The sequence below is a fragment of the Apostichopus japonicus genome, chromosome 16 (assembly GCF_037975245.1).
Source record: "Apostichopus japonicus isolate 1M-3 chromosome 16, ASM3797524v1, whole genome shotgun sequence".
Taxonomy (NCBI): Eukaryota; Metazoa; Echinodermata; class Holothuroidea; order Aspidochirotida; family Stichopodidae; genus Apostichopus; species Apostichopus japonicus.
Genome location: NC_092576.1, coordinates 27,527,612 through 27,543,173, shown reverse-complemented (window position 1 = coordinate 27,543,173; position 15,562 = coordinate 27,527,612). Strand labels below are relative to the sequence as shown.

Genomic DNA, 15,562 nt, shown 5'->3' with positions numbered 1-15,562 from the left:
ATACTATTCATCAGCACTTGTCGGTTATACTATCTAAGGGCCAAAACAAAATCAGCATGATGTTCACAAATTGGTGGAGGTGGTACGGTGGGATGTTGTTTAAGCGTTGATTATTTAAGTATAGTTTCTTTGCTTCATTTTCTTTTGTGTTTTTCATTCGGGGAGTATTTTACTTTTTAAGCTCTCAAGTGTTATTAGTAAACTACCTTTCATATTGCCTATACTGTGTACTCTTCATACCAACTCTTTGTACTCTAAATGTAATAAAAACAAAATCAAATGAATGAATAAATTAAATCTAGAATAAAATAGCATAAATATAACATAATGAAGACATTGAAGGAATCTCACCTCTGTCTAGATATAAACATTTACTTTGTGTCTTATTCTGTAATTCTGCTTCCTATTGTATTTTCGTGTCTACTATACATTCATATCTTGTATACATTAAATGAAAGTAAAATGTAGCATCAATATCAATGCTATGAATTGTGAAATCATACATAAACAGAGTTACTAACATAGAGAAGTTGGAAATTATAGAAACATCGCACAATGGATTTTCAATTGCGGTCGCATGAAACTAATGATATATATATATATATAGATAGACAGACAGACAGAGAGAGAGAGATATGCCGTAAAAGATTACATGAATGAAAGCATAATTTACTTTGTTTTTCTTTTATTTCAAGGATGCATCCTACAGCAGAAATTTATACGCACATCTGTTACCTGAATACTCCACGAAACTTGATAAATATTACAGCCTAGTTCAGGATATGGAAAGTCTCAATAACGAGGACATACTGTCTGTCAACAGTGAGGTGAAAGAGGTATTCATAACGTACAATAAACTTAGACGTAATAGTTTTATGGGGTGGACGGGGAGAGGGAAATAGGACAATTTACTACATATTATTATGCAATAACTGTAAAGTAAAGTTTTGCATTAAGGAGATAATCACTGCTTGAGTCCTTTGGTATATATGTATTGATATATTAACATTGTACATAGCACTAACACCTGCATTCCTCTATTCTTCGTGTTCTGTAGATTTTCACTAAGTATAATTACTGTGCAAATTACAGTTAAATATCGATTAAACCACGTGCCTTTAATTCTTTCGACAAATGTCTACTTTATTTTAAAGTGACGTGATTCCCATCAATCGGGATACAGGGCCAAACCGTCTATGACGATGGACTTTCCGTCGATACTTTTTAAGCATAACCCTCGTTGCGATATCATCCGTTCGGCTTAGGCGGGATATGTATGAAGCACATTAAGTTAACTAAAAAACAGCGAAAAACTCTTTCCATTAGCAATGAAAAAGCTATAGTAGTGCGTACAACGCCACGTGCTTAGCCTGACCAAAACACAACGGCGAAAATAGCAACACGACCAGTAAACAATCACACAGGCTTTCTTTGATTATAACTTTATTTAGATTGTACAATAGCAAATATCTACACACTTAATTTGCATATGTGCATACTTTTCTCCCCAATACAGACCTTTGAAAATACATTGGATCTGGATTTAACAAGATACAACTTATATAGCTTGATTTGTCGATACGAAACTGAGGTAAGCGGATGTTCGTGTCCTCCAATCACCTTTGAAATAATACAGTTTATGCTTATACATATAATATATCCATATGTTATATTAGTATATTCTTTATACTAATAAATAATAAAATATATATATATATATATGTATATGGCCTATATATATAGCCTATATATATATATATGTTTATTAGTATGATATTTATATATATGAGTATAAATTTTCTGTATCAATATAAAGTTTATGCTAATTTTATACTGAAATCTCGTTATCTCTGATAACTGGTGAATGGTTTTGGTATTATTATCCGCATACAAATATATACGGTCCTTGTCCCTCAGATTATTGAATCTTTTAGAGGGAACAAACAATGCTCAGACAACAACTTCATCGAACACCTCGAATCTATTAAGAGATTACTCTGGAAGGAGGAAGCAGTTCCAGAAACTAATGTGACACCAACTTTCTAACGATTTTAAAAAAAGCATTCTGTTGGTGATATATTTTGCCTTACTCTAGAGATCAAACATGATGCTAACCAACTTATTAGTGAAACCTAAAGCTGAATCTCAAAAGAACTACTTTCAACATACTTTAACACTACTACTTGACAACTGCAGTACGGGGTACAATCGCCTCCTTTCGGGAACTAGTTCTCGGGAATGCTGTTTCAAACTGTAGAAATTTCGACAATGTTATGTTTATTATTTGTGGATTAATCTGCCCTATTTAGAGTTTTCATTACAAATGCTATATCTTGTGGTCAGCTGAATAGGTCATATAGCGGAAATCTACGATCTTAAAACGGAGGAGTGAGGCTCTGGGCCAACATCTATATAGGGGAGTGTGGGGTTGCACTCTGAGAGCAAACTTTTTTACCCTCATACACCCTGCATCCACGCGCGTGTGCGTGAAGTTGTCCTATTCCTTTCACAGAAGAGGGACGATTGGACGAGAACTCTGACAACAATCACGGAGTAATGTTTACAAGCTACACAACATATTTTTCATCAAAATATAGTAATTATATGTTAAATGTAATAAAGTAGAAATTGAAACACCGCAATTAAATGAAAGACTATATTGTATGTATTTTGTGTGATAAATAACATATAAAAGCAAAGATTAGTTTGTAACAAATATCTTACGTAAGAAATATAAAGAATTTGTACCATATTAATAAGAGATGAAAATTTATAATTTGTATAAGAAATGTTTATATATTAGCTGGTATCGTATAATATAAAATGCAAAAGATATGTACTAGTCTGATAAACTATCTTGAATGTGGGGCTATCAATTTAAAGCCTATCTACTTTTTATCGTTTTTCTTTTGGATTAAAAAGTCGATGTTATTTCTTAAAATTAATTGCTGTTTCAGGTACCGCCTACTAATCATAATAAAAACGAGCATGCATATAATTGGAATTTCTTTGAATATTACAATACCTGATTAATCATTTCAAATACTTCATTGCTGCAGAACATGGTATTTGGTTACAATAACAATCGACTATGTTTGATCCAAAAAATATTAACAGTTTAAGTATTAATTTAGGGTTAATTTAACAATACATTTTAAAATCCAGTTACACATGCTTATATGAAAACAGTGAAGTGTTTGTCGCGTGTCATTGTTAATAAATAAAACATATCCTTGATTCGTGAAACTTGATGCATGGAATTTATGCGTATTTTCAATTAATTAATAATGTTATAAAAAGTATATTATTTACAATCCACATTGATTTGCTAAGATGACCAAAAATGAAAGGCAGAGCTAAGAAACATAAGTGTTTTCAACTAGAAGGAATACATTGAATAGTGTTGCAGATACTGCATACTCACCTTAATATTAATCATAGAATATATGAAACTGTTGCTATCCCTTCACGAGATATATAATTTGTAACATCAATTAAATTTAAATATGACAACATAAATGCCATATAGATCCTAAGCCTTGTTCGATTCCAAGGACTGTTCTGACAGAGCAAACAAGTCAATAAATGTGGACTGACCCTTTCGACTTTACGGAGTCCAATTTTCCATACGTATAGTCACCCCCATCTTACCTCCTAAATAAAATAAACCCACTCTTCCATAGAACCTCAAAAACCTTTCACAAAACCCTATAGAGGTATCAGAAACCCAACGTTGAGAGACATTAACATAGGCTTTACAAGGATATTGCTTTTTGAAATAACAATACCTGAACAGTAAATTAAGACGATTTCAGTTCTTAAAAATTGTTAGAAAAATGATTTGCAAGAAACCAATTAGCTAAACGATGTTCTGGAACAGGCACATGCGACGGGGATCTTGATTTGAGCCGCTGTGTACCTGGAAAAGTAACGTGAAGAAAGGGTCAATGATATAATATGTATAATTATAAGAAACAAACATGAGTTACAGAATTATGCATGTAACTCACTGATTCAGTAATGTTAGTATGTATATGTAGTGTTTGTAAAACAACCGCTTGAAGAGTTGATACCATATTGCAATTACATTAAATGTTAATAATAAATGATAATAATAATACAGTTCATATATAGCTCATCAATTTTAGGATGATCTCAATGCGATGAACAAGAAAGAGAAATAGGAAAAAAGTTGTTCCATCCTTCTTTGTATTCTTCTTGACAGTCAAGTTTCATTATTTACATAACAATATTTATTTATCATATAACACATCAGTAACAACCGTGACATGCCGATACGTCAGATTGTAACAACCCATACAGACAGAGGACAAAGTAACTACTTCATATCGTAAAGTTTTGTACCCAAAGTAAAATGTGGATCGTGCTGGTAGATCGGTAGCATGGGCTAGTAGGATTACAGTAAGAACTGAGGATATGTGTAATCCCAATAAATCTATTATTTCTTGATGACAATTTTACGCTGCCTTAATTTGATGTTATTTCTAATACGCTCATATAAAACATAAAATATGTATTTCATATGTGTAACGTGTTTGACTGGCGTTCCTTACAAATTACCTATGACCGTTTAATACATTTTGTTATTACCACTGATTTTGTGTGGACGTAAGAGTCATACTTACTTAAAATAATTCCCCTCATCGCATGTTCCGTCTTTCATTAGTACCACTTCATCAACCGTAAGTTGTCGGCAATTATGTACTTCATGGTGTACGCATTTTGTACATTTACACTTCGCATATGCTATTATTCTAGGATACCTGAAAGGTAGAAAATGAACACAAAAAGATATCAGTCCTGATTTTATCCACATTAGTCATCAAGTTAGATTTAGGGATATCAAATATAGCAATGAGGTTTTTTTAGCGCGTGGTGAAAGTGCACTTAGCAGTGACACTCTCCGTGACCGTAATATCATAAAAACTTATCATGCATTCCACTTTAATAACGACCTAATGATTCATAATGATACAATCGATATAACTATTGTGTAGTGAATAATCACACAACCATGGCCATGGGAGGAAAAAGGAATGGAATCTCGTCTTAGTGCTCATAGATACGTCGAACCAAAATATCTTTCGGACGCATGCGCGAGCAAAATTCGAAGTATTTTAGAAGTCCATGTCTGTCATTAGGAAGTTACTTTATAGCTGTCGTGACATTTTGATACAAGCTAACGGATATAGCTTGTAACTGCGCATATGTATTGGTTGCGATGAAACAGACTCCGCGTTTTCGATCCCTATTGCAACCAACTGTCTCAACATTACATAGGTCTACAGTAGGCTATTGATGTACACGCGCAATTTTTTTTTATTGACATGATTTACTACCGCTTGTCAGACTTATCCCCTTTCCGAAAGGCTTCTTTTATCTCCTAATCAATATTACAATTTTATAAGCAATTCTACTTCATGTGTTTGTCGAGATGAACATTCACTAAACCAACCAAATGTATCACTTATTTTGCGCATCTGTCTCCTTACAAACGCAAATCCAGTCAGTTTTATCAACATGGCAACATATCATACGTCTTAACACAAACGCCATACGTAACTAGGTCATATCCATGGTCGTTTAATTATTGCTAAAAAGGAAGTTATTGACATCAATATCCTTCCCGTTTGAGAGACCTCTGGTGTCTTCGATATTCTACCTGCTATTTCCGATATTACAATATTAGAATCAATCTTTATTTCCTCCGTTTTAACAAAAAAGGTTTCCAAAAAGGGTTAAGTTGTGCTTTTCTTAACTCCGGATCTAAATGACTAATGCCGGTAATATTTAGTCTTATTTCAACAATTTAGTTCAAATCTGTGACTTGTACTGCTGTAAATCGGATTTCTTGAACTACGTTTAATAGCAATGCTGATTGTAATACTTCTTGTTATATAATGATGGGAAATGTTGGTGTTGAAGTATTTTGTTCACATATAATTCCAGTTATCTGTTTTATAGATATAACGGTATGCACTATAATTAAGGCGTAATTTCTGAAATTTTCTATAAAGAGAAGTTCTTTTTTACACAGACTTACATTGATTTACTTTAAAAATATGTATAAATACTTCATACATCAGACACCGCTTGCTCTCTGTAATGCTATTGAAATGTATTTATGTCAACAGGTTAATGACGTCATTTATGACGTATCATACATTCGCCTTGATAGTGACAACATATTCAAGATCTCCTGAGGCAAATGATATCATGTAGATGTTTATTCTGTATAAAGAATGTTCCGACTTGGATTTTACTTACTACAGGTGAGGACAACATCCTCATTACGAAGGACCATAGCTACATTGACTGCATGTTTCAAGGAAGGATAAAAAATACACTTTGTCATGATATTATCTGGCACTTTACTATAATAGTTAGATATACCAAAATTTGGCAAATGGTTTAAAATGTGTGTTTACGTTAAATTTGTCGTGTTTGAATCTTTTATTCAGCGACGGATATAATTGTGAAACTGAACTCACTAAATGCCACACTATAATTGAGCAAAGTTTCCAATTTTTCGAACAAGTTTGAATACAGCACGATTATAAAAGGAAAGATATTTATTTAAATTTCAAATCGAATAAACCTTGATAGCGTCACAGTAACCGGACTGTGATGTATGTTTTACTGCTGTATATTATCATCTTGCAACGTATTACGTATAGTAGACAGCTACCAAATATCTACAGGATGTTACAATCAATAAGTTGGATGCTTTCATCTGATTTTGTTGTATTCCAACTTCTACCAACTCGCCTAGAAGCGATTGTAAAGAAAAGACACAATGCGAAAATGGGACGAGCAGTTTGTCAGTCTTACCTGTCTTCATTTTCATCTGAGTCATACATCCATGGACAGGCTGTTCTTCTATTTAAGGCCATATTAGTTGTTGGATTCGTTGGTACGTAATTATCTGCATTAACATCGTATTTTGAACCTTCCCATGTCCCTGCAACGTCCATTGTCTCAAATATTTTAGCTATCAATAGCTGTTTCTCAAGATCCCGATCTGTTGGATTCTGGCATGTTGTAGACCTTTTCTTCATATCACGATACTCTTCCAGAACACTGGTGGCTTTATCGACGAGTTCCAGGCCTTCATGTAACACCTTTTGATTGTCTTCGTTGAACATTTCACCCTGCTTACCAGGTACACTGTTCGCTAGTAGCAACTGGTCTACCAGTTTTCTATCATATCCTTCTTGATATGCCCCGGAAATTGATGAAAATGGGGACTTTCCCTCGATATTGTCGTACTTAAGTTCAGTGGACGTAGAAACACTTTCAGCCATTACATGGTTGGATGGTATTGATCCTGTGGTCGTCCTTGTTGTTTCCTTTGTCTGTTTCACGACAAACGCAGACGTCATAGAGATCATCACCACGAATACGGCTGCCAATATTTGCTGGAAAGGTAACATGTTGTCTGAATGAAATTGGTTTCATTTGGTTTTGCTTGAAGTGAACAGAAACTATATGCGTGTTTTTTTTACCATTGCTAATGTTTATACGTGTTTTTTTTTTAGGGTGGTGGGATAACCACGCTTGGTAACTTTATTGGTAACATTGTTGGGCCAATTCGTACATATTTGAATACAATAAGGTCAAAGATATTTTACAAGTAATGATTTAATCATTTACAAGTACATATATTCAAAATAAAACAATCATTCATCGTAATTTACGGAACAATATAGTGCAATACTAAATGAGTCTTTTTACTGCTCGTGAGAAATAAAAAGCTTTGCCTCTTTGCTTGAGTTCTTTCTTAAGTTTAAATAGCAAATTTTAACTGATAGGAAAAATCTCTGCATCTAATTTCCGTGTTTGTAATTTTTTTACTGAAGATGAAGTACTTGAGATGAAAAATTAAGAAATGATATGGATGATTCACAGAAAATTGATACTTCAAGCATATTTCAGTCTTCGAAAATATAAACTGACTGCCGAACCTAGCTTGCTCCACATCTAAAATGAAGTTCGGTTTAATAGGGCAATCCCAAAACAGATGTAACAGTCTCTTTGCAACGCAGTATTGACAATGGACGATTATCATTGTCAAACAAATGCTTCACCTGCCTAATCCATTTAACCAAAAAATTTCGAAGACTTTTCAAGATAAGATTGAAATTCATGACGCAGTAAATACCATCTTAAATGTTTTGGTTTTATAAATGAAATGAAGCTAATGTAAGTGTTGTGTACTTTTATAATTTCGTTCCATTGTGTTTTCGTCCAACTACAGAAAGTAGCAATGACTCACATAGAAAGAAATGAAATCGGATTTTGGGGATTGTCTTAAACCAAACTTGATTACAGTCAAACTGTTATGAAATATAAATAACTGTACTTTATTTTGTATCAAATAGTATAGACCTAATTCACCAGTATTACCATACCATATTATATAATAATTATATATAAATAATATGACTTACCATATACTGGATAATGTTCATGTTGATTGCATATACTTTTTCATACAATGGTCTCAAATCTGGATGATCCGTGCTTCTCTCTGCTTTGGTATTTTTATCTTCTGATATTTCATCAAATTACTCTCAAGTGATTCTGCTCGTCCCCCAAATAAATCCATCACATTTTATACACTCTAGTAGCCTAAAAATAGATAGTAAGGGACATCCCCTAACCTCACTAGAAGCGGAGATACCACAAAGTACTACGGAGTTGCATTGATTCAACATCTTGACTGAATATAGCTTTCACTTCCTTGTATTACCTTATCTAATTGATGTTCACAGCTGTTCTCGCTCAAATGTCAATTGTAAGGTAAAGAGGCCATCCGACTCCTCCTTTTCCATTAATATGGTATCCTGGACGGTCCCGGATAGAAGGATGGGGTAGAGAGGGACGGAGGGAAAGGGTTCGTTCGGAACACTCCCAATTCAGAGCTAACAACCATGTTTATTGATTTTACAATAATATCAGTACCCTACACTTTAATGTTACAAATGGCCTATAACAAGTATCATGGAAGGCCCCTGGACAACCACGTACGTATCAAAGTGATACAGATAATCCTTGTTATTATTATAATATAACTAGTTTCCTTTAGTGCCCCCGGGTGGAAGAAAAGATGTGGCGTCAGGCGGGGTGTGGGGTGTGGGGGATAAAGAAACCACCCAAGTTCAGCCTAGTATTTATCAAGTGATACAGAAAATTTTTCTTCTTTTCTTTGATGTTTTAATATAGCAAGTATCCTGGCTTCTTGTTGTTGCTAATATAATTCTTTCTTACTCTAACAAGTAAACTAGAGTGCCCTCTGATATAATAGGTGCGGTTTCGAGTGAAGAGGACGATGAGCCGCCCCCCCCCCCACACCCTTGTTCTGTTATAATAGGCATGTAATGAGTATTCCAGAGGTCCCTCAATGTAGAAGGAACTAAAACAATTCTTTCAATTTATGTGTCTCCTGTCTCTGTCCCCTGCAGGGGGGTTGGGAACGTATTTTCATACACCGAAATGATCAGCTGTTGATTTACTTGTGAGAGTTCAGAGAGTTCCATACAAACCAAAATCAGTATTATTATTATATTTCTTAATTGACTTCTTATTAACACGGTTCTATAAATATATTGCTACAATGAGACGGGAAATTCTAATTAGTAGCTAACTGAAGAAAATATACTAAGTAAGATAACCAACAAATAACATGAAATGTATTCTTTTAAACTAACGTTAACTAAAAGTGCTGGAGCCGCGGGAAGGTGGGGGGGGGGGCTCAGGTGCATCAATTCCCAGTCAACGACAGTGTACAGTTGTATTTATATATCAAGTTACCATTATTGGTATTTTTGGTCATGATGTCTTACAAATCCTTGTCAACTAAGTAAGGGGAATAACAAAAGCCTAATGTAGGAAGAAAAGAAAGGTTAAGCAACTTATTTACAAAGTACACGTAAGAAAAGAGGGAAAATTCAAATAGTTAGCAAACTAAAGAAAATATAATTTGTAAGATAACCAGCAAATAACATGAAATGCCTTTTTTTTTTGTAAACTAGCGTTATCTAAAAGTGCTGGAGCCTCGGGGGGGGGGGGTGGCTCAGGGGGATTAATTCCCAGTCAATAACAGTGTACAGTTGTAAATAATATACCAGGTTGCCGTTAAAGTCTGTCTCGAGATCGATCAACATCATTCTTGAATAATGGTTATAATGTAAGACAAATTTAGAAACTAATTTTTGTATTAGAAATGAAAATATTCACAACTTAGCAATGAGGTTCATCGATGAAGCGTGAGGAGGGAGAAGAGGGAAGAACGTGCTCCCTAACACCCCCCCCCCCAGGTTCTCTCGTGACGTGCACTTCACGAAGGGTACGGTTTTGCAATTCCAAACCTGTCCACCTTCCCCTCTCAACATAAAAAAGGCTTGCCCCCTTTTACCGTCCTACTACTTTATACAGGATTTCTGGTGACGGAACTGATTGGAGGTAGGATTTTGACCAATATACTTTTATATACTTTTTAAGAAAAAGTCACTCAGGAAAGAACCTGGGCACGAAAACCAAACTACCAAACGACTGATCCGCTCTCAGCCCCAGACCCCTTATGTTTCAATTATGTAACTCTTCATTGTTTTGTTTTCTTCTTTAAAAGTGAGACTTTTTATACGGGCGTCTGCGGCTTTTATACCCGGAGTGTAAAGGAATGTTCCAGTAGGCTATGAATATTCACGAAGTCTGCGAAACACTTTGTTGGCGAGTTCCAGTTATGTAGAATGCGTGAGTGCATCTGGGATCGTAACAATCGGAAGACTCGGAGACTTGAATGGTACCTTATATTACGTAATAGGGTAGGTGAATAAGTGGGTTACATAACACTTAATTAAGATATACATTGTTACTGAAACTTACAGCAGCTTCCCGTCGTGTTGCCATCGTTATAACATCCTTGATCATTAGATTGGACAGTGTCTGTAAGGTCTGCCTCAACCGCGTCGGCATAGAAATACATTACTTGAATTAAAGTACTATGGATTTCTAGCCACTTTGCCATATATTCAGTATATTTGTTGTGTGTGATAATCTCATTCAGATTCTGCTGAAATGTTTCGAAAAGCTCCTTTAGTGTCAAAGTTATACGCATTTTGGAAGTTATTAATAAATCTGGGAAAATCATTAAATATGTTCAAACTATGACGTGAAGTGTTGTGCTCATCAGAATTACTTATTTTAGTAAGCCTAATTACAACTTAAGCACACATATATCATATGAATAATGTGATGTTTCTCTTGTCAAAGAAGACAATAAAAAAAATAACTAACAAAATCGTTTTAGGCCACAAACCTGTGTTAAGTGTCCTTGAAATGAAGGTTATAAAAACAAAGGAACGATATAACAGAAAAATAGGCCATCACTACTTTAACATCATCAATGTTCGTAATTAGCTAATGTTTATTCAAAAATAAAACTAGAATTAAGAAAATAATTTAAAATGGTCAATCTTTGATGGATTTTGATGGGAGTTGCAGCTGTTTTCATGATTTCTAATGCATATTAGTGTGATAAGGACAAAGTTGTTCAAAAGTGTCCCTAGAACTTAAAGTAGAGTCGTTAAACTCAGTCAGGTTCATAACGCTTGTCTGAATCACTTAAATAGAAATAGACGCATACCATTTGTAACTATATGTTAAAATGTTTCAGCCAGTTGGAACAGTGTTCTAATGCTAATACCTCTTACACTGTCCCACCTTATCATACTTCAAAGCACTCGTATTGACAGTATAAACAGTTCCTAACCTTTATCTGATAGAGACATGATATTGACACTGTTCATACTGACACTATCAGTGTTCTGAAGCGGGATGTGAAGAACAGTATAGTTAAAACTTGTCCCAACTGGGTGCAGGTTTGACTAGGCTGTTTAAGAAACAACGTCTGTCGATAATGGAAATACACGCAAACCACTGAAAATAATTCATAGAAATACACGCATAGCACTGAGAATATATCATAAAATATATGCATACCATTTTAATCAAGTATGAGCTGAGTACAATCGTACGGTCATCTCGGACTCTGTGTATATAGCCGACACGAAATATGCTTATATTAGGCTTAAAAAGGAAAATAATGTATCTTGTATCGACGCATGATCGATAAACAAAAGAAGGGACGAATTTATGACTTTTAATGTATTCAACTTTGCGTAAGACAGGATAAAAACAATATTGACTATACTGGGAGATATGAATAGGAGAGATGACGAGAATGAATGGAGCAACAGCGAAATATATATATATATATATATATATATATATATATATATATATATATATATATATATATATATATATATATACATATATATATATATGTAGTAACACAACTTGAAATCGGAGACGTGTGTGACGTCATAATGTCGAATTGGGTTAAACTGCTGTTAAAATGGCTATACAACACTTTTTTGACCACTTAGGCAGTTTACGATTTCACTTTACTGTTCGTTTCCGATACAAGTTCGCTTGTAAGAGTTTTAGTCATGATCACATTTTGATCTTGTACAGAAATAGGTTCTAAGAATAGGTTAATTTTGCCGATGTCTTTCGTACTTTGGTAGAATTCCCAAGTTCATATACAGTTAAATTTCAGCTACAGGCAGCAGGCAGCTACAGGCATACGAAGGATAACAAAGCCTATTAGTTAAAATTCCCTCTCCATATCTTGTTTTGCTACATTTCGTAATTTACATATAAGAAAATTTCCCAGTGCTCCCCACCCTTCCCCATCCTCCCCACCCGGACTATCTCAAGTCTCAGCATCGCCCATTCTTCAGATGGACGCTCACCACAATTTCGTTAACACTCCAACTGGTGAAGTAGAGAATGTACCTAGGGCTCACCTGCCGGATTACTGAATAAATTTAACTGGTTTTGTCTGTCGGTGTAAACATTTTTGAGGTTATGTTGTCAATCGACTAATGCGCATCAGTAGAGGTAAAACATATCAAAGATAGAGCGGCGCAATCACGTATACTTCCGGGGAAAGGGATGCAACAAGTACTATCAATTGTACCAAAAGTTTCAAAGGCAACGAGACACCCCTTCCGTTAGATCATCTGGAAGACTTTACATCTCAGCCCCTTGCACCACCTCACCCCAGTCCAAAAGTCGTCGCGCCCCAATGTAGAAACGGAACAGTGTAGGAACTTTTGGCTTAAACATTTTCGGCATTGGTTATCAATGTAGAATGCTGAAAAAACAATTGCAAAGTTCTTTCTGACGATTCTGAAAAACAACATATTCCGAAACATTGATGAGTGTTTCATTCGAAAAAAATCTTCCCCAGTAGAATTATACTCTTTAGTTGAAGTAAAGAGTTTCAGTTAAATATCTTTCACAACAGCAATTGAATTTCTACGGCTGTGTTCTCCCAACTACCAAAGCACACCCCTCCACTCCCCCTCCAAGACGAGACGAGATATGAGGAGAGAGATATGTGGAGAGAGATATGTGGAGAGAGATATGTGGAGAGAGGGAGAGAGATATACATAGAGAGATATACATAGAGAGAGATATACATAGATAGAGATATATAAAGAGAGATATATATGTAGATAGATATAGATATATATATATATATATAGATAGATATAGATATATATATATCGATATATATGTATATATAGATATATTTATCTAGATATATATAGATATATATAGAAATAAAGATATATATATATAGACATAGATATAGATATATTTATAGATAGATATATATATATATATATATATATATAAATATATATATATAGATATATAGATACAGTTATATAGATATATATATATATAGACATATAGATATATATATATATAGATACGTAGATATATTTTTATATATATGTAGATATATATATATAGACATAGATATAGATATATAGAAATAGATATATTTATAGATATATATATATATATATATATATAAAGATATATATAGATATATAGATACAGTTGTTTTGTACAAAATTAGCGCTATATAAATGCATTTATTATTATTATTGTTATATATATATATATATATAAAAATATATATATATAAATATATATATAGATATATACAGATATGTATATATTATTACAACTTTTAATGATATCACAATATGGCGAGCGACAGATTTTTCGAGACTCAACAAGTTTTATTGAAGCAATTATCTTTTCTAAAGTCATTATCAAGCATCCGGGCTTCCGTTTCCTGTCAAAGAAGGGGATTTTCTTTGAGCCGATGAATAACCGATATAAAACGGGCAATTAAGGGGAAACTCAAATAAACTTCAAAAGGTCTTTCCGATGAGCATGTGGTACAGAAATAGGAAGTTCACCTGTCAACGAAATTTCTATATAGGCATTCACCTTGGAACCTGTAACTGGATGACGGGACGCACCGCTGACTAGGTTGTCGCATTATTCTTTAAATTTATGAAGGAAATACGTAGATGATAACACTATTTAGGGAAACTTGCCCTGTAGTTCGGTTAACTTCTAGAATGTCCGTTCTCAACCAACCTGGTAATAAGGATTGACGTATGTTATGATCACGAGGTCTGTAAGGAGAAAGAAGTGACACGAAAGGCTGAAACAACAAGAACAATGAAAGAAGCCAAACAATGATATATATATATATATATATATATATATATATATATATATATATATATATATTATACAAATAAGGAATGGTTTCCATTCGTGCAATAGTGCAAATATTTCATGAGTTGAATGATGGAATGTTCCATTCGCCTCGTTGAATGGAACAAATTACATGTTTCAACGAATGACATTTTCCACGATTGCACGAATGGAAACCATTCATTATTTGTTTTATACAACATATTATATGAAGATGGGGAAGACGCACTCATGCAACAGATTGTTTTGAACAGACAGGTTTCTCTACTCTCTTACCATTGAAAAAAAGTGCTACCAAATAAGTAAAACCCATGGTTCTATTACATAGAGTGGAACAGAGCGGACTTTGCATGCAATCAACGAGCAATTGACCAATCAAATGACCAGAATACAATTAGGTGTTGTATATATATATATATATATATATATATATATATATATATATATAAATGAAAATCGTAATGAGTTGGAAAATCAAGAACAGTGAAAAAACTTTCAGCCTCCACCGGGATTCGAACCACGGGCCTCCCGCTCTGTACGCGGACACCCTAACCACTAGGCTATGGACGCTGATTGTATGTCCAGAGGTTCGAAACCGGTAAGGAAGATCGTAATTCCACTGTAGGCGTTTGTCACCTATATCGAACAATACTAGTTCTGTTTTTGGTGACATATTTTGCCCTACTCTAGAGATCAAACATGATGCTATCCAACTCGAAAATCATTTGTGATTCCTAAAGCCGGATCTCGAAAGAGATACTTTGAACAGACTTTATGATATATATATAAGTTTTCAATCTTATGCAAAATTGTATCTCTGATATTAGGTATTGGATGGCTGCTCATGAAATGAAGCTGAACGATAGTAAAACTGAGTTCATTA

At 34.1% G+C, this 15,562-nt stretch overlaps 2 protein-coding genes across 6 annotated transcripts in view; one reads left to right on the top strand and one right to left on the bottom strand.

Moving 5' to 3' along the window:
• LOC139983682 (plexin-A4-like) overlaps positions 1-2,055 on the top strand; it is a 32,738-nt gene extending 30,683 nt beyond the window's left edge. For 4 of the 5 annotated variants that reach the window (XM_071997413.1, XM_071997412.1, XM_071997409.1 and 1 more), the window contains 3 exons: positions 696-836; positions 1,517-1,591; positions 1,918-2,055. In XM_071997413.1, the coding sequence (XP_071853514.1) occupies positions 696-836; positions 1,517-1,591; positions 1,918-2,046 (345 nt within the window). In that variant the 3' untranslated portion in view covers positions 2,047-2,055. The remainder of the gene's footprint in view (positions 1-695; positions 837-1,516; positions 1,592-1,917) is intronic. The other variant, XM_071997408.1, reaches the window with a different exon arrangement.
• Positions 2,056-3,784: 1,729 nt separating this feature from the next.
• LOC139983683 (uncharacterized) lies at positions 3,785-8,968 on the bottom strand. Its single transcript, XM_071997414.1, has 4 exons — positions 8,472-8,968; positions 6,853-7,439; positions 4,647-4,784; positions 3,785-3,919 (listed from the first exon to the last, which is right to left on the bottom strand). The coding sequence occupies exons 1-4, from the start codon at positions 8,490-8,492 to the stop codon at positions 3,856-3,858; spliced, it is 810 nt and encodes a 269-aa protein (XP_071853515.1). The 5' UTR covers positions 8,493-8,968; the 3' UTR covers positions 3,785-3,855.
• Positions 8,969-15,562: the final 6,594 nt, after the last annotated feature.

Coding starts and splice junctions, on each gene's coding strand:
- LOC139983683 (XM_071997414.1), bottom strand. CDS start 8,492: ATGAACATTATCCAGTATATG. Junction 7,440..8,471: donor TGAACATTATCCAGTATATG/GTAAGTCATATT, acceptor TTACCTTTCCAG/CAAATATTGGCAGCCGTATT. Junction 3,920..4,646: donor GATGAGGGGAATTATTTTAA/GTAAGTATGACT, acceptor TTACTTTTCCAG/GTACACAGCGGCTCAAATCA.